Source organism: Manis javanica, chromosome 7 (genome assembly GCF_040802235.1).
Source record: "Manis javanica isolate MJ-LG chromosome 7, MJ_LKY, whole genome shotgun sequence".
In the NCBI taxonomy this organism is placed as follows: Eukaryota; Metazoa; Chordata; class Mammalia; order Pholidota; family Manidae; genus Manis; species Manis javanica.
This window is the reverse complement of record NC_133162.1, coordinates 79,749,396-79,768,357: the sequence shown is the minus strand read 5'-3', so window position 1 is coordinate 79,768,357 and position 18,962 is coordinate 79,749,396. Positions and strand designations below refer to the sequence as shown.

The following is an 18,962-nucleotide window of genomic DNA, read 5'->3' as shown; positions in this document are numbered from 1 at the left end:
TTCTGGATGGTTTTTGCATACCCAGTGGTAGATGTAAATGCTCTAAACACCATTAATGGATTGGAACAAAAGATACTGTACCAATTTTGGCCACCAAGTTACATCTCTTCAGATGAAGGGACACACTTTACAGCCCATGATGTTCTATGCTGGGCAAAGAGACATCCCATGAGCTAGACATTGCATATCATCCTCCGACTAATGGTTTAATAGGAAATTGGAATGGGCAGTTGAAACATTTGCTGTCTAAAACTGGGGTATAAAGGTATGAGGGGGGCTAAGGGAAGATCACCACTAGATAGATTCCACTGCTTTTCTGGGAGACCTGGGGAAGAGGGGTGGGGGAGGATGGTAGTGTGACTATTCACTTCTTCCCAACATCACTGCAACTTTTTTTCCTACCTGATGCAGGGGTCCCAAGACCAGGGCTGCATCTCTGGGTGCCAGAAGCAGGGAAGATTACTAAGCAAGAAACTATAACCTTACCCTTAAACCTTTGGGTCAGGATTCCTAAGGGCCTGATGGGGTGGACTTTGCCTTCACCCCATCTGGCCAAGTTGAGGATGACAGTGAGCATGACTGTGCTGCCTAGTGGCTGGGACAGTTGGCTGGATCTGCACCTGTGTAACCCTACCTTACCTGAGTGGGAGTGGACTGAGGGGAGGCACTTGCTGCTAGCAATCTGGACCAGCATAGTAGGCAAACCTAATGTCCCTTCCACAGGGGGAAAAGTCTGGGTAAATATAAATGGTAAATGGAAGGAAGGAGAAATTATAGCTGAGGGTGAAGGGATGAATAAGTGGTTACACAATGAGGGAAATCCAACATTTTGTTAATACTTCGAGGAGCTCAGAGCAAGATAATAATATCTCTTAGCAAAAGCATGCCAGACACCCAGAAGGGGTGAAGCTATATGTTTGCCAAGACCACCTCTATTTTTGGAACCTGACATGACTTAATGACAGCCTGCAAACTGGAGTTACATTGCTCTGGGAGAAACACTGGTCATTAAGATATGTTGATGAACTGGACCAATACAGAAACATTTGTGATGGCTTTATAGGAAAAATGAGTTGTCTTATTAAATCTGTCCCCACCCCATACTGGCTTCTCCAAATGTCAGGCCTATTTGCATGGTACTGTTATTTTATCTCATGTATAAATGCCATATTAGATGTAAGGGATGTGACAGGTATGATTGTTTTGCTGTTAAAGAATCTGTGTTTGAAGACCAGGGGGTGGACTGTGATAAAAGGAATCATAAGAAATACATATTTGGTGATTCAGATAACCAAATATACATTCCCCAGGTATATCTGGTCTTACAGTTCCTGAAAACACTGCAGTCCTAAAGCTAAAATGGGTGTCTTGTCATGTCAATGAGGGACTTTTGGATCCCACACAAGGGCAGGGCTGGAGGTTGAATCAGCCAATGGCCAATGATTTAGTAAATCATGACTACGCAGTGAAGCCCTCACAAGAACCCATGAGAGGAGCATATCTGTCTCTTGGACCCTGCTTCCCTGTCAGAGAGAGCTTCTACGCTTGGGGAACCAGAATGCATCCACGTGCCACTGAGCCAGGCCCCAACCTCCACAAGGATAGAAGTTCCTTTATTTTGGAACCTTGCCTTATGTATCTCTTTATCTGGCTATTAACTTGTATGCTTTACAGTATCCTTCATTAAACTGGTAAATGTCAGTGCTTTCCTGAGTTCTGTGAGCTACTCTAGCAGGTTAATTGAACCTAATGGGAAGGTCAGTGAAACCTCCAATCTGTAGTCGGTTGGTCAGAAGCACAGGTAACTGCCTGGAGCTTGTGATTGGCATCTGGAGTGGAGGGTGGAGGACAATCTTGTAGGACAGAGCCCTTAACCTGGGGAATCTGATAAGCAGAGGCCAGATAATGTCAGAACTGAATTGAATTCTCAGACACCCTGCTGGGGTTCAAGAATTGTTTGGTGTTGTGTTGGGGGAAGACCCAGCTCTCTCTCTCTCTCTCACACACACACACACACACTGGAATCTGGTCCAGGGACCCAAAAAGAGTTGCACTATTACTGCTATATACTATTACTGCTATGTATACTATTACTGTGAAGGCAAAAAAACACAAGGCAAATAATATATGCACAAGCAATTGCTCTGCTGGCTGGAAGACTGACCCTTTAAAGCCTCATAATAAGTTAGAAGAGGCTAGAGGTCTGTGTTGGGAAGCCAGAGCAGGGGTACTGAATTAAGAACATGCTAAATAAGGAGGCACAAGTCCCCCACAAAGGCCCTCAGCATCCCAGCTCCCACTCTGGGGTCATTTTGACTGAAGGCACATTTCACTACACCCACAAAAAAGAAGTAGAGTCACAGATTTATTACTTACAGCCGGGGATGGGGGAGTTGCACAGTGAGCCATGAGAAAGACAGACCCTGTCCCAGGTCATGAGTGAGCAGGAGATGGAGATCAGGGTAGCAAGCAACTATTACTTATAAGGTAGTTGGGGCAGAGGTCACTAACTCTTTGTTGGCTTAATTCTAGGTGGTTATTTTAAAAGATGCCTCAGAAGAAGCCAAGCAAGAACTTAGGGCAGGAATCCTAAACTAAGTCAAGATCCTGCTAAATGTCCAGACTCTGGGTGTGAGCAAGGTTATCATAATATAAAATGCATAGAAGCACTTCAGAAAAGCAAAAGTTGTTTTTCTCATCATGAGTTCTCAAACTCAAATGACTGAAGCAGCAGGTGACATAAAAATGCAAAGTGGGCTGAAGGGAGACTTCAAAGAGCTGGACAGTGTATGTATAGTGACTAAAGGCCTTCAAATAAAATGATTATCTCACCCAAAAAGGCCCTTCAACAGTACCCATTTCTGTCCAAGGGCTGCAGTGAGTGAGCTGGCCCCTCACACCTTACTTAACAGAGACTGAGCCTGTAGTCTAGAGACAGGCTGTGTCTTGCCCAAGGTCATCCAGAGCTGGGCCTGTCCCGGTACTGGGCTCTGTCCCTCCCTAGGCAGAGGAAGTCAGGCCACCACAGAGCAGGTGCTGGCAGCTCCTTAAGTGGAGGGGCTTCTCCTCTTTCCCTGGGTGCTTGGTGGGTGGGTACATGGGGCAGAGGGAGCAAGGCCCTGATGCCCTGGTCTCTAGTACCTTATCCCACAGCTATCTCAGGGACGGAAGCCTCTAATGCCTTCAGGCCTCCCACCAACCAGGGTTGAGCCCAGAATCAAAATGCCCCCCTGACCAGATGGACTAGCCAGGAAGTCAGGGTGCACCTGTACCATTCATCTGCTCTTCACATGACTTACTACTGGGAAATGAAGATAAAACAGCACATTTTAAGGTGATAATAACAAGAGCAACCACTTTCATGGCTCTTACTATGTGCTGGGTAGGTGAGACAGTGGGCATTATTACACTGTTTTAAGGATAAAGAAACCAAGGGGCCAGGAGGTGAAACAATTCCCTGGCCCTCTGACTAGTAATTGCAGAGCTGGGAGCCACCTCAGGGGTCTGCCTCTGGAGCCCTAGTTCTTTGCTCTGCATTTCAGTGGCTCCTTCAGGGTGGGGAGCACAGTAGGGGAAGGAGCTGGGTCTAAGACTAGTTTGCATTTGAGGTCATAAGGAAAATCCTCTCTGACTCTGGAAAAGAGAGACAAACTGCAATCTCAACAACACAGGTCTCCCTACCTCAGCTGCCTCAAAGACTCTCTCCTGCCCGCCCACAGGCAGAACACGGACCCAAGTGCCATCCAGGGCCATCCAGGCTCAATATTCTTTTGGGGACACATTAGGTAGGCCCAGCTCACAGCCTGCGACTCAGCCTGTCTGCTGCGAACCCAGAGGGGTCCAGCCCCTCAGCAGGTGAGCCTCACTTGAGCCTCTGATGGAGCAAAGCTGCTGGACCCTACCCGGGGAGCTGGGGAGCTGGGGAGCAGGAGCGGTGCCCACACGGGCTTTCTACAGCTTCAAGACAGGGCCCAGGACACATCCTGCCCCAGGACTTAGAGGCAGGCAGCTCAGGAGACTGGAGGCAATAGAGGGAGTTTTGGGGTGGGGGTGGGGTGGGGCCTCGAAGGAGCACGGGGAGGGCTTGGTCCTGCGCCAGGAGGGTCTGGGAGGAATTAGAGTGGGGAGGGGCCAGGAGGGAAGAAAGAGGAGGAGCTGGGGGACCGGGCGGTGTAAGGCGTAAGGGGGAGTACAGGCTGGGAAAGGGTGGTGAGGTGGTGAGGGAGTGTGGGAGAGGCAGAACTGGGTGGAAGTAGGACGACTTCTCCCCTCAATCCCCTGAGTCAAGAATCCTCTGCTGTGACGTTCGCCGGAAGGGCCGATGGGTGGGAACCCGGCCCAGCAGTCTCAGCGCCTCCTCCTTCTCTGGGGTGCAAGGGGCCGGGGGCGGGGTCAGAGAAAGGTTGGGGGATCCGTACCAGGCGCTGCTCCAGTGGCCGCCCACCTTCCAGCTGCGAGAACAGATGCACACAGTCGCGGCTCACCTCGGGGGATCCTTGCCCGCTGTAACCGGATCCAGGCTGAAGCGGAGATCTGGAGTCCCCGACGTCTCCCTTTCCCGTGGGGCTGGGGGTAAGCGGCGTTGCGCGCCCCTTCCAGGGGTGAGGGAGGGAAGAGCCGGCTTGGACCCCTAGAACCTAGGGTCCAACCTGTGGGGGAGACAGAGTCTGCTCCTCGTGAGGCGCACCCACCCGCAGGGGCTTGCCGGGACTCTTTCTGCATCAAGACCTCTTCCCAGGGCTTCCAACCCCGGCGCATCTGAGGAGGGGACCCTCGCGCGGCCGCGCTCCGCCTCCTGCCCCCGCCCCGCCGACGTCGCATTAGCATGAACGACGCAAGTGGCCCGGGCACCACTCGGGGGCCGAGACTCACCGCGTCACAGCCCGAGTGGAAAGGAAAAAAGAGGAGGCGGAGGAGGAGGAGGCAGGAGCCGACGCGAGGGGAGGGTAGAGCGGCGGTGGGGCTAGCGAGCCAGTGGGCGGTAGGTAGCAGCATGCTCCTCGGCCCCCGCGAAAAGCCTCTTGGCTCTGCGGGAACAGCTCTAGGCTCCTGAGGCGAAAAGCGCTCAGCCTCCGGTCCCGGTCTGTCTGCGCTCTCGCCTTCTCGGACCGCCCCTGAGCCCAGCGGCCGCGAGTCCCGTGAGCGTCTCCGAACAGCGGCGGCACCTAGCCAGTACAGGGTCCTTGCCGTTACCATGAGCCCTACAGCCACCTGAGGCACTGGGGGCGCTGCGCCACGCGGACCGCGCCCCCGACGTTCTGAGCCCTGGTCTCTGCACTGCAGGGCGCTCAAGCCCAGCTCCAGCGAAGTGTCACCGGAAAATCGTCAGGGTTGGGGCAATGGAACAGGAGGCGACAGCGGATCAGACCCGGGCGGCAGCCTCCAAGCTGTCAGAGGCGATGGGCGCGGCGCTGCAGGAGCCCCGGCGGCAGCGGCGCCTGGTGCTGGTCATCGTGTGCGTGGCGCTGTTCCTGGACAACATGCTGTACATGGTCATCGTACCCATCGTGCCCGACTACATCGCCCACATGCGTGGAGACAACGAGAAACCCACCCAGGCCCCCGTAGTATGGGTGTCCACGCTGTCGCCGCCTATCCCAACCAATGCCAGTGTCGGCACCCTCAACATTTCAGAATCTTCCACGACGGCCACGAAGCCAGCTAGGTCTGCCCTGCGGCCCCGCTATCCCACGGAAAGCGAGGACGTGAAGATCGGGGTGCTGTTTGCCTCCAAAGCCATCCTGCAGCTGCTGGTAAACCCCCTGAGCGGGCCTTTCATCGATCGCATGAGCTACGATGTGCCGCTGCTTATCGGCCTGGGCGTCATGTTCGCCTCCACTGTGCTGTTCGCCTTCGCCGAGGACTATGCCACCCTCTTTGCGGCGCGCAGCCTGCAGGGCCTGGGCTCGGCCTTCGCAGACACGTCGGGCATTGCCATGATAGCCGACAAGTACCCCGAGGAGCCGGAGCGCAGTCGCGCGTTGGGCGTGGCTCTGGCCTTCATCAGTTTCGGAAGTCTAGTGGCACCGCCCTTCGGGGGCTTCCTTTACCAGTTCGCAGGCAAGTGCGTGCCCTTTCTGGTGCTCGCCGCCATTTCGCTGCTGGACGCTCTGCTGCTGTTGGCGGTGGCCAAGCCCTTCTCGGCCGCGGCACGGGCAAGGGCCAACCTGCCGGTGGGCACGCCCATCCACCGCCTCATGCTGGACCCCTACATCGCCGTGGTGGCCGGCGCGCTCACCACCTGCAACATCCCACTCGCCTTCCTTGAGCCCACTATCGCCACGTGGATGAAGCGCACGATGGCAGCGTCTGAGTGGGAGATGGGCTTGGCCTGGCTGCCCGCCTTTGTGCCGCACGTGCTGGGCGTCTACCTCACCGTGCGCCTGGCAGCGCGCTACCCTCACCTGCAGTGGCTGTACGGGGCACTAGGACTGGCAGTGATCGGCGTCAGCTCATGTGTGGTGCCCGCCTGCCGCTCCTTCCCACCACTAGCGGTATCTCTCTGCGGCCTTTGTTTCGGCATTGCGCTGGTGGACACAGCGCTGCTGCCCACGCTCGCCTTTCTCGTGGATGTGCGCCACGTCTCGGTCTATGGCAGCGTCTACGCCATCGCTGACATCTCCTATTCCGTGGCTTATGCGCTCGGGCCCATAGTGGCAGGCCACATCGTGCACTCGCTCGGCTTTGCGCAGCTTAGCCTTGGCATGGGTCTGGCCAACCTGCTCTATGCGCCCATCCTCCTGCTGCTGCGCAATGTGGGCCTCTTGACGCGCTCCCGTTCTGAGCGCGACGTCCTGCTGGATGAGTCCCCTCAGGGTCTGTACGATGCCATGCGCCTGCGTGACCGCCCAGTGTCCAACCCGGATGGGGCACCTTGCAGCCCACCTGGCCCCTTTGAGGAGTGCGAGGACGACTACAATGACTACTACACCCGCAGCTAGCAGCCCGGCTCCTCCTCTAGGCAACCCACCCACTCTCCATCTTCCAGGTCAAGGTGGCTGCTGTGTGAGTGCACTGGCCAGCTCAGGCTCAAAGCCTGGCCTCTCCAGCGAGTACTCCAGGGCCTCCCCTGTCTTTTCTTCCCCTGCCCGAGTCCCCTCTTCATGACTCTCTCCCTTTCTCCAATGGGGCATGGAGCACCGAGGCATGCCAAGTGATGCGCTCCTGACACAGATGAAGAGGTGCGTGGGCCCCCACCTTGGGGCTCCCCTTTCTAGATAGCCATGCTATATCTGTCTGTCCTACTTTTTGTTCCTCCCAGTGCCAACTTGGCCCACTGCACCGCAGTGCCTCTAGCCCGAATCAATAAACCATATCTGTCTGACACCGAGTCTCTTTACTGATGGTGGGTGGGCAGCCCAGGACAAGGCCAGCACCTAGGGGAAGGTGATTGGTCTAGTCCCAATTTAGGGTTGAGTGCAGGGTGCTCACTGGGAGCCTGTGGCTCTTTGGCTACCTGGAAAAAGAGATGCTAAAGAAGCAAACCCAACAAAGGCTCTCAGCCACAGACACGCTGTGGTGCACACGCCCACCCACCCTCAAGCCTAGCCTTCCCAGGCCCAGCACAGCGCCCCAGGGCAGTGCCCCAGGGCACCGTCCCAGGGAGCCTGAGGACCCGCTCCCTCACAGTCTGTTAGGTTCAGACCCTTGAGGACACGCCCTGCATCAACTGGAGCTCAGAGACTGAGCTGCCCTACAAGCCTGGCATCCTGCCCTTCCAGACCACAAAGAAGAGGAGGAACTGAGGTGCCCCTGGCAGAGGTCCGATCTCTGAAAACGCTCTGTGTGACGTGTGTGCTCATCAGCAAGGTTCTATCCAGGACAACTGGGGAACAGCTGTCTGTGTGTCTGCTGTGTCTGGGCAATGTGCGACCGAGTTGGAACTGGGAGGGTGTGAGTGTGGGAGCTGGTGTCAATACCCCATCCCTACAATACCCCAACTCCATCCTGAATGGAAGCAGCCACTCAGGGCTGTCAGAGAAATCTCCCCACCTGAGTGTGGGTCCTAGAACCCCAAGCCGGCATTTGTGCACCACTGTAATTGTTGCAGTCTGTGGCCTGCTGAAGGCCCAGAATCCTCAGATTCTGGTGTGGAGAGGCCGCGGGGATGGGATTCCCTGTGTATTTATTACACAGTCCTTGTGAGGTCTGCACTCACGGTGTGTGCACCTCCGCCCTCTGCATGTGTGGCTGTGTGTGTGTGTGTCTGTCTGGGCAGGGCTGTCTTGGGGGTCTGCGTGTGTGTTCTTGCAAGTAAGGATCTATAACTTGGGGGCGGGGGCAGAGGAAGTGCTTTGTCTGGGAGGAGAGTCTCTCTGGCTGTGGGTCTCTAAGCATTCCCAGGTCTGTATCTCCCCCACTTCCTAAAGCCAGCAGGGATGGGGCTGGAACAGAAAAAGAGGGAGGGCTCACAGTGATCATCAAAGAGGTTTTATTATTAATAATAATAATTTTGAAAGCAGTTGTAGCAGGGTTTGAACCTCACCTAGACAGTGGGCAGGGCACAAATTTCCCCAGACCCAGCCCTCTCCAGGGATCTGCGGCTGCAGTGGCGGCTAGAATAATGGGGTTGGGGAGCGCGGGGACAGGGGGCATGGGCATGGGCGGGGCAATGTTTTGCACGCCCTTCTCAGGCCCGGATTACACTGCTCTTGTTCAGACTCGTCCGGGAAGCTGTCTGATCTGGGGCAGGGGGCTGGGAGGTGGTATCGCCTAAGGCGGCGGCACGGGAGGGGGTTGAGGGTGTGGGGACGGAGAACAGCCGGAGAGAGAAACAGAGACAGGGGTGGGGCTGAGGGAGGAGGAACAGGAGGCAGGAGAGGACAGGCGCGGCCGGCTTGCCTGCAGCCAGTCGGGCGGCTGCGGGGACTCGGAAACGTCGGAGACTCTACCACCGGCAGAGGCGGCAGCCCCGACTCCGGTACAACTGACGCGCCTCCGGATCCCCGGCGTCTCGCATTCCCGCCACAGTCCTGCTTGGTGCGGTGGAGCGGCGGCCCAGGCAGCAGGGTGGAGAAGAGCAGGTGAGAGGGGCGCGCGGAGCGCGGCCCGAGGAAGGGAGCGCAGGGAGCAGAGCGCGGCACCGGAGGCTCCATCCAGGGACATCGCTGGGGCGGAGAAGCCCCAGGGCCCACGGAGTCCTCCGAGTCCCGAACAGCAGCGGCCGTCGGGGGACCGCCAGGAGACTGCGGGATTCCCTGGCTCTGATGCCTTCCCACCTGGGGGCAGGGGCACTGGGAGCTGAACGATGAGAAGTTAGGGGAAAAGCCTTGGAGACGCTTGACTGTCAGGCTCCACAGCTCCGCGTGAGTGGTGGCCTCACTTCTCTTGGGCCCCTATATGCTAAGTACCAAGGTCTGCGCTTTCTGGGCCCAGCGGGGAATCAGCAGGTCTCACCGTACCCGACCGCTCTGAAGTGCGGGCACGCACCCTCCCCTCTCCGACTTCCGGAGGCGGCAGGTGGGAAAGGGCCACGTTTGGCAAGTATGGGCCTGGGTCCAGGGAGTTTCTACAGGGCATAGTCTGCCTGTGATGCTGTGGTGCCTGGGGCAAGCTGGGGTTGGGTCTCCGGGGCAGAGCAGAGACCCCTCCTGGCAACCTTCCGGAGCCCAGCCAGTGGCGGCATGGGTTGCAGGGCACTTAACAGACAGGGATACATACACACATCCATCCTCGTACCGCTGGCCCAAGGGCCAAGGAGGAAGAGCAGCTAGCCTGCCAGATCCAGGCCCTCCTCTTTGGCCCCCAAGAGACGAGACAAGACTCAGCTGCCTTTCCAAGACATGGCGGAGCTGCAGGTGGTCTCAGACACAATCTCTAGGGCTCTACTAACCTGATTTTGCCCTCCCAACCTGATTTTGCCCTCCCCTCCCTGTCAGCCCTCCACAGCAACTGGGGTGGACCCTAACCTGCAGTCCCTCGAGAGCAGCCTTTGCTCCACAGCACTGAAGGTTCTGGGCACCACCTATTCTGGAAAACCCAAGTGGGTGCTGGTGTTTTTCACCAGGGCTCTACATTCCCTGCCCAGCTCAGCCAGACAACCCCAAGTCCCTCCACCCCTGCACCCAGCACATCCAGGTTTTTGGAGGCTGTGTGCTTGGGTCCACCGTGCCTGTGCCCAGCCCCCGCTGGAGCTGTGCTTGCCTGGTGGTGCGGATGGGGTGGCATGGGCTGAGCATCTGTTCTGGGCTCTTGTAAGAGAGCAGGGGGTGGACAACTGGAATCATGATGTGTGGCTCTGAGGTTTTTGCTTAGGGGGATCTCTGAGGGTCGAAGTTGGCCCTACAGGCCTTATAAATGAGCCTTTGCCCCTCCTGACCTGGCTCATTTCTACTGCACCTTCAAATTAATCCACCTATCTCCAAGCTGAGTCAGGTGGCCCCCTGGGGCCTGGGCTTTCCAGCTTCTCTGTACCACCTCCCTCAGCATTCCTATGCCACCTACACTAGGAGCCTGCAGACCCTAGACTGCCCAAATTGCAGCCCACCTGGCAGGACCCAGGGTCCTCCTGCTTGGGCCATGGGGCCAGGCCCCCAGTCAGCCCAAAGTGCCTCATGGAGACCAGAGCCTCAGAGGGTCATGTATCCATGCATGCATTCATGCATACATTTCTTTTAGTTAGCTACTAAACACTGAACCTACTTCATGCCAGGCACCTGGCTAGGTCCCAGAGATGAAACACTGAACATACGTGACAGGTATGGTCTTGCCCTGGAGAAGCTCCCTGGAGAAGTCCAGCAGGAAAGAGAGATTTTAATCAGCAAAGCACATATCTATTGGATCATAGCAGGAATAAAACAAGTGCTCTGCAAATGACCCTTCATGGACTTGGGGTGGGCAAGCCCGCTGTGCTCCCTCCCACACTGCCTGGGAACTCAGGGGGACCTACGTGACAGCAGTCTTGTGGAGCAGGTACCAGCTGGAGGCTCACATCACGTGTCACTCTTTCCCATTTGGGGACTCAGAGAGGATGCTGTCATCAGGGAATCTGGTCTGGAGGTCAGGAGATTGGGGCCAAGCCTACAGTGAGGCCCCCGTGTACACTGGGCCCATGTCCAGCCTGGCCTCCTCACAGGGAAGGAATGGAGTGTGAGGATGTGGGAAGTGAAGGGTCCATGGCAGCTCTATGTGGCTATTGTGTTGATGACCCCCTGTTTCTTGGTCCCCAGGTCTGCGCTTCGGCTTCCCCAACCAGGAGTCACCAGGATGCCCATTCTGGAAAAAGCCCCCCATAAGATGGCAACAACAAGTCCCAGCAGTGAGGAGGAAACTGTGAGTGAATTTTGGAGCCCTCTCTTTCATCCCTGCTCTCTCCACTTATGTGCCACTACTTGTAACAAATCCAGAATCATCTGAGTGGGACTGTCCCCCAGCACTTGCCTGATCCCCAGTTCTGCACTCTCATGGGCAAAAGGCCCAGCCCTGCTCCAGGCCTGCGGAAGAGCCTGGGAAAGCCTAGAGCAGCTGAGAATGGCTTCAGGGGGTGCAGAGGGAATGCAGCCACCCTTCCTAACCCCCAAGGCCAGAAAGAGCTCTAGACCTGGGCCAGGTACTCTCTTCTCCCAGGGCTTTGCCCCATCCAAAGTTCCACCTCCAACGGCTTTGAGTCCAGTGGAGTTGCCTTAGGGGAAGGCTGAATGCTATACTCCAAGCCCTGTCACACTTCAGCCCCAGCTGCTGTCACTAGGTAGGCACTGGAGCCTCAGGCACTCACCATCTTCCCCATTGGCTTGAGACAGTGCCACCCCTCCCTGGGCAGCCATCCTCCCTTCCCACCCCAGCCAACCTGCCAGAGCGAAAGAGGAACACATCTGATCTTCACATGTTGAAACGATGGTCCCTCTGCCACATTTGTCTTCTGGCCACCTCCTTATACCCAGCCCCACATTCCAGGGCTTATTTAAAACCCTAATCAGAACTTCTGCGCTTGTCCCATGAAGTTGCTCACTACATGGTCCTGACCTCTGCAGCTGACAAGCACTGTTGTGGCATCTGGTCCATGGCATATCCCACTCATTGGCCTGTGGCTTCCTTGAGAATAGGCCCTGTCTCTCCATCCTCCTTGAGTCTGGCCCAGGGCCTGGCTCACATAACTGCCCAGAAAATGTATATTGACCTGCGATGCCAGGGTCCAGAGACCTTCTTTAATAAAAGTGAGTTAGTGGCCAGTGAGAGCCCAGGGAGGAGCCTCACAGGGCCCCATTCCTCTTTACCCATGGTGACCCAAGCTGTGGAGCAGGTATCAGCTGGAGGCATGCAAAGCCCCAAAGAAGGGTGGCCTTTTGCTAGCAGGACCTCCAGCCAGGCCTGCTGACACTCTGGGCAAAGCCACCAGATGAGCTGGGTTTTCTGCAGTTGCTTTCCCACTGACCAACCACACAGATCCCTGGACTGCAAGAGAAGGGAGAGGGGTCCAAAGCAGCTGGGTAGAGAGCCCGAACCTGACTCCCTGGAGTAGGCTGGGCAATCTGGAATGCTTCCCAGACTCACTCTCAAGTATTTCCCAGGGCAGCAACCCATAGTTGGCACTGGGACCCTTCACCCTCCCCACTAGGGCAGTGAACTCTAGAGCCAGGATCTGGCAGGTAGAGGACCCCCATTCATTCATCAATGCATTGACCCCGTTCCTGTCTGCCCCAGGCTGCTAGGGTAAGGGGGCTCCAGCCCCAGCAGCACAGAGGCACACTTTCCATGGGCCCTTTCACTCTGCAGCCCACCCCCCACAACCCAACAGGGGACAAAGCCCTGAAAGAAGGTAACCTACTACCATCATCTCTGTAAGTGTTCATTAATAATATGAAAAGTCCTGTTTTCCAACTGTGACCAGCTCAGTGAGGAATAAGTAAAAAGAATAGAAAAGGGAGCTCAGGAGAAAGGAGGGGAAGTCTAGGAGGAAGGAGCAGACAGATGTGGGACACAGACTGATTCCAGGTCTCAGCTCTGCCACCAAATTGCTGGGTGGCCTTGGATTAGCATCTCTACTCCCTGGGCCTCAGTTTCCTCACCTGTAAATGGACAAAATTTCCTGCCCAGGCTAAGCCATGAAATGGAGAAAGACGCATGAGATCCCTGGGTGAACACAGCAGAAGGCACAGGCCTGGATAGGGAGCACATTGTCTCTACCCAGGCTCTCTCCACACTTTGGGAACCCCCAGAGATTATGATTAGGAATAAGGAGAGTAAGGACATCACATCATTTTATGATGTATCTATTCGGAGCCAATTGTTTCTCTTGTTTAAGTCTCTCTGTGCTCCCCCACCCCCACCCCACTATAGGTAGGAATTGTTATTTAAGTCCTGTAGAGGAGGCAGCTGAGAATGGAGAGGCCAAGAGAAGAAGACAGCCCAGCACTGCACACTCTCCGCCAAACCCCTTTCCCAGGCCCCGTGGAGCAGAGCACCCCTCCAGGGTTTCACAACCGGGAGGGATTTACTAAAGAGCCAGGGCATGAGTCATCTTCCCAGTAAATATCTTACAGAATCCTGCCATTCAGACAGGCAGTGAACTCACCTCCTTCTCTCTCTCACCTGTCCAGATCTTCCCCATGAAAGTTACACCCTTTGGGTCCAGAGATCAGCTGGATTCTGGAACTCCAGCTGAAAACAATTCCTAAATTAAAAGTGACCAATATCAATAATGAGACTATTTCATCTTAGACCCATTCTTTATGGTTTATAAGCACTCACATCCATGATCTGTGTGATTCTCTGAGAAGGAGAGGTTATTATTTCTATTTTATAGGAGAGAAGACTGATCTGCTTAAGATGACACAGCTGGTCGAAGCAGGGCCAGAGCTTCAACACAGATCTGTCTGTTGCCTACATAAGGTCTTTTCCTCTGTACTCTCTCTCCTCCTGTGAGCAGGGCTGGGATAAAGCAGACAGAAGCTTCCAAAGTTCATAAACCTGCTGAGCTGAACCCTTAAACAGAAGAGACCCAGGAGAAGGAATAAGGATAGGGGTGGGTGGGGACAGACATAGCATTAACCTGGGACAGGCTTGGACCACGCTTAAGGAGGGGCACAGCAAGTACCTGAGGATCATCTCTTCCAGGGGCTGCCCAAACTCCCAGTGCCCCCACTGCAGCAGACCCTAGCCACCTACCTGCGGTGCATGCAGCACCTGGTGCCTGAAGAGCAGTTCAGGAAAAGCCAGGCCATCGTGCAGCAATTTGGGGCCCCTGGCGGCCTTGGGGAGGCCCTGCAGCAGAAGCTCCTGGAACGGCAGGAGAAGACAGCCAACTGGGTAAGAGTTGCTGGGAAGAGGAAGACTGGGGGGCAGACAATGGACCCACAGGACAGGGGGCAGGAAGAAGACAAGGAGACAGAGGGATTTGAACAAGGGGCAGGTAGGTGACAAAGATGTGGGGAGATGAGGACAACAAGGAGCAAGGATAGAGGGCAATGAGATGTAGTATGGGGGATAAGGGTGTGTACCGAGAGGGACAGACGGGGCCAAGATGGGGTAACAGAAAGACATGGCATAGAGATGGAAGACAGATGGGGTCCAGGGATGGGGGACAGTGAGGAACAGAAATAGGGACAGATGGGGACAAGGACAGGGACCAGAAATGGGGCAGCAGAAAATAGAGGTGAGGTCAGGGAACCAGAGAGGGTGAAAGGCAGGAACAGGACACGCATACGGATGGGCAGGGGACAGGGAGGAGGCACCAATCAACCAGGATGGGCAAATGGGATGGAAGAAAGGAGATGGCATGGGGTAAAGGTGGAGGAGAATCATGGTGGGCTGGGGCACACAAGTCCCAGCACATAAGTGGGGCCCAGTGTGTGTTCGTGTAATGAATGAATGAATGAATGAAACAAGTCCATGGCCCAGTGTAGTGTCCCAGTTGTCCCTTGGGGTTGCCAGTATGGAGCCAGTGCTCTCCATGGGCAAGGTGCTCTTGTTGGGGGGTGAGGGCACTGGAGCTAAGAGGCCCCTCCCTCTTTCCCTGGCAGGTGTCTGAGTACTGGCTGAATGACATGTATCTCAGTAACCGCCTGGCCCTGCCTGTCAACTCCAGCCCAGCTGTGGTCTTTGCCCAACAGCGCTTCCAAGACACCAATGACCAACTGAGGTGAGGCCACTGTGCTCCTGGGTTTGCAGCTGGAGTGTCTGTTCCCCAGGGGGAGGGGGCCTGGCCACAGCACCAAGATTGAATAGCCAAAGTTTATGCCTTGGCTGAGCTTTTTGAGGCCAAATGCCCCTTAAAATATGGCCTCCAGGTCAGGGGGCCAGAGAGGAGGTTAGGCAAGGCTGCATGTGAGTAACAAACACAAAGTCTTCTTCAGATGCATTTATTTGGGGTGGGGAGCATTAGTAGAGGTCATGGCCCCCATGTGTCTGCACGGCAGTCAACCTGGCCCAGGCCCTGGGAGGAGGCCTGTACCCTTCTACCCCATCAGGATGTGAGGCTGGGCCTTGGTACTGGGACACGCTGCCCAGGCTATCTGAGTGGGCCTCGGCTCCCCCTGGCCCCCAGCTCTAAATGGGCTCTGAGTGGGTAGAAATGGTTCCTTCCTGCCAGCTGCCGCCAGAGCCTGTGCCATCTGCTGCAATTTCAGAGCTCACTGAGCCGCTGGAATGGCCTGTGGGCCAGTGATGACAATAGAGGGGCCGCTTCCCCAGGGTAGGGTGGAGGAAGGATCTCCCTGCAGGAGCCTCTCAGAGCCACACTTGAGTCTCTGGTCTCAGCACTCACATGTGGCCCAATGTGGGGACTGTTCAGAAGGAAGACAGAAACGAGAGGCAGGGCTCAGCTATGCTAGGGAGACCCCCCACCCACTTCTTCCTCACTGAGATCAGCCCAGCCAACCTGCTAGCCTGCTGGCTGGGACAGCCATCCCCTTTCCCTTGCAGCCTGGGTCCCCCTGGGCAGAAGGAAGTGTGCAGATGGATGAATGGCTTCTGAAAACAGTTCCTAAAATTGCATCCGAGGGGGCATTTTCCTCCTGATGCAATTAAGCCAGGCTCATCATCCACAGACAGTTAAGATGACACGGTCCCATGGCACAATTCTCTGGTGCCTTTTTCCTCCCACACCTGTTTTCCTTTTCATTAGCACTCAAGGGGTCTAATAATTTACTGTTCCCTGGAGATGGGTTTTCAAAATGCTGTGGTCCTGGCCCAGTCCAGCTCCACCCAGCAAGGGCCTTGGCTAGGAAGACCCCCACCCCTGAGCATCCATCCCTCTCCTCTCCTATCTGCTCTGTGTCCTCTCCTGGCTTCCTCTCCCTCTTCTTCCTCCTCATTCACCTTCCAGTTTCCTCTCCCCCCGGCCCCCTCCAGGTTGTCTCCACAGAAACATTTCCAATCCAAGACCAGATGGGAGGCAGCAGCAGGCACCCCATCTGATGAGTCACCCCCAAGGCCTGGGTCTGTAGGGTGTCGGATAGCCTGGGAGAGACAGAGGGAGGAAGGGACAAGTGGCTTGGAGAGAGGGAGTGAGGCTGGGCCTAGACAGAAGCTAAGGCTTCATCTCTGTCCACAGGTTTGCAGCCAACCTCATCTCTGGTGTGCTCAGCTACAAGGCCCTGCTGGACAGGTAGGCTGGGCCCAGCCTGGGGAGGGGAGCCCTGCTCTGGTGGAGCCTGTTAATCCATCAGTCTCCCCACCATACTCAACAGGGGCTTCCAGAGGGCAGGGACCTTGTTTCTTCTCAGCTCTGTGTCCCTGGCTCCAGTCACGGAGCAGGGATACTCCCTCTGCCTCCTACCCTGTCAGTTTGTATGGCTGGGCCTTGATACTGGGACATGCTGGGACTGGGGATGCCTCACCCCCAGCGTCAAGATGATCTTTACCCCCACTGGCCCCACCATGAGTGGTTCCTTTCCCTGGGCTGAGCACTGTCCTGCATCTCTTCAAATGCCTGCCCGCTCCCTCCAAACCTTCTATGTGCACACGAGTGAGCGTCAGGAATCTAGAGAACACACAAGAAGGTGGGGAAGGAGGCAGGGTGGAGGTGAGCGATGTGGAACTCACCTTTGCTACTTGCTCTTGAGGGGAATGGCCTCCCCACTCCGAGCCTGCTTACTGGGCTTCAGCCCCACTGGCTTCCTTTCCTCCTTGGACCAGTATTCCTCAAGTGATTTGTGGTGAAACAGCAGTATAGTTTTTAATTTTATAAAATATTTGTAAAACATTACAAAAGTGACTTAGTAGAAAAATGGTACAAAGGTACAAAATATGAGACTGCCTGTTTTATCATTAGGTTCAACAGACATAAAATTCCTCTGTCAAGTGGCCACATAAGTTTCTGAAAGCTCCCTCTGGGCTCCCACGCTCATGGCTTGGTCCTGACAGCTCAGTCCCACTGTGGGGGCGCTTTGAGCAGCATAGATGTGATGCCTACTGTGCCCCAGCTCTTCCCACCGCTGCCTCTTACCCTCAGGGCTCAGCTCACATGTCTGGTCCTCAGTGACGCTGTCCCAGGTGCTCCTCCTTGTCACCTGTCCCACTGCCTCAAAGCCTCCCACTTGCCTGTGTGCTGTTTGTTGTCACCCTGGGACCTGCCCCCATTAGACTGGAAACTCTTGGCTTGTATCCCCTGATCCCAGAATGGTGTCTGGCACTGAGGAGAGCTCAGTGACATTTGTTGGCATAAGGAAGGAAGGGAAGAAGGGAGGAAGGGAGGGAGGGAGGGAGGGATGGGAAGGAGGGAAAGGGAAGACACAAAACAAACTGAGACCACAGGAGAAAGAGAACTTTTTGAACTCACAGGATTCTAGAAGAGGTGATGAATAAGTAGGCTCTTGAAAGGAGTGGAAGGAGTTTTCTAAACAACTGAGGGGAGAACAGGGGTGGGTGAAGGCATGCCAAGCAAAGAGCAGCATCAGCAAGGGCACAGAGAGCTAAAATGGCAAGGGCTGCACCTGTCCATTGGTGTTGGGCCTGCGGCAGGGGTGAGGGGGACCAGCAGAGAGGCCGGAGAAAACCCCAAGGGTTTTCATGGGACGTGGAAGTGGGGTGCTCCATGACTGTAAAAAGTGGGGAACAGAGCTCTTTGAGGGCCACTGAAATGCAGTTCTGGGTTTTGTTTCCTGTTTTGCCAGTCAAATTACAGAAGGATCAATTCTGATTCCCTGCCTCCTGCCCTTTTCCCCACTCTCCCCCTCCAGCCATGCCATCCCTACCGACTGTGCCAAGGGCCAGCTGTCAGGCCAGCCCCTCTGCATGAAGCAATACTATGGGCTCTTCTCCTCCTACCGGCTTCCTGGCCACACCCAGGACACGTTGGTGACTCAGAAGAGCAGCGTCATGCCTGAGCCAGAGCACGTCATCGTGGCCTGCTGCAACCAGGTAGGTGCCCCTTGCTTCTACAGTCTCTCAGGCTTTGGGAGACCTGTACACCTACTCAACCCTTCCTGCTTTTCCAAGCGTGCTCAGCCCCCTCTTCCTCCCAGGGCCACACAGTGAGCTGGGGCAGGGTGGCCCCAAAGTGGGGTCTCTTGACTCCTAGTCAGTCCTATTTTCTCCACTGGTTGGGTTTTAAGAACCAGGAGAGTCATCCATTGAGAATGCCTTCAGTGGGCTCCCATTTCAGCCCTGACCAACCAGGTCAGGTGGAGGGTCATTAATGAGACCCCGCATGGCCTCAGCCCCTCCACATGCAGTCCCTCAAACAGCAGTCTTCCTGGAGACCACCATAAACAGACAGCATTATGGCCTGTCAGGACCTCCACGTCCAGGCACGAGGCTTGGCACTTACACCCATTCATCCCATTTGATCTTACAATGGCCCCACACAGTGGGCCTTGGGATCTCCATTTGACAGGTGAGGAAATGAGAATTAAACAGGGTAAGTGCTCTTCCAAGGGTGAGAAGGAATCCTAGGTCCGGCCCATGCCACAAGCCCATACTCCATCCCTTGAAGCTCAGGTCTTCAGACTGGGTTCCAGGGAGCCGACAAGGGCCCATGGGAGCCCGGGGACAGGCTGAGTGTGAGGGCTCCTGACGCCTCACCA

General features: G+C 55.6%; 2 protein-coding genes across 2 annotated transcripts in view; both read left to right on the top strand.

Moving 5' to 3' along the window:
* The first annotated feature begins 2,770 nt into the window (after positions 1–2,770).
* Positions 2,771–7,317, top strand: SLC18A3 (solute carrier family 18 member A3). Its single transcript, XM_017648849.3, has one exon. The coding sequence runs from the start codon at positions 5,340–5,342 to the stop codon at positions 6,939–6,941; it is 1,602 nt and encodes a 533-aa protein (XP_017504338.3). The 5' UTR covers positions 2,771–5,339; the 3' UTR covers positions 6,942–7,317.
* Positions 7,318–8,909: 1,592 nt separating this feature from the next.
* Positions 8,910–18,962, top strand: part of CHAT (choline O-acetyltransferase) — a 51,492-nt gene continuing 41,439 nt past the window's right edge. Inside the window, exons 1-6 of the mRNA XM_017648855.3 lie at positions 8,910–9,023; positions 11,169–11,271; positions 14,053–14,244; positions 14,958–15,076; positions 16,490–16,543; positions 18,117–18,297. Coding sequence (XP_017504344.2) covers positions 11,206–11,271; positions 14,053–14,244; positions 14,958–15,076; positions 16,490–16,543; positions 18,117–18,297 — 612 coding nt within the window. The 5' untranslated portion in view covers positions 8,910–9,023; positions 11,169–11,205. The remainder of the gene's footprint in view (positions 9,024–11,168; positions 11,272–14,052; positions 14,245–14,957; positions 15,077–16,489; positions 16,544–18,116; positions 18,298–18,962) is intronic.

Coding starts and splice junctions, on each gene's coding strand:
- SLC18A3 (XM_017648849.3), top strand. CDS start 5,340: ATGGAACAGGAGGCGACAGCGGATCAGACCCGGGCGGCAGCCTCCAAG.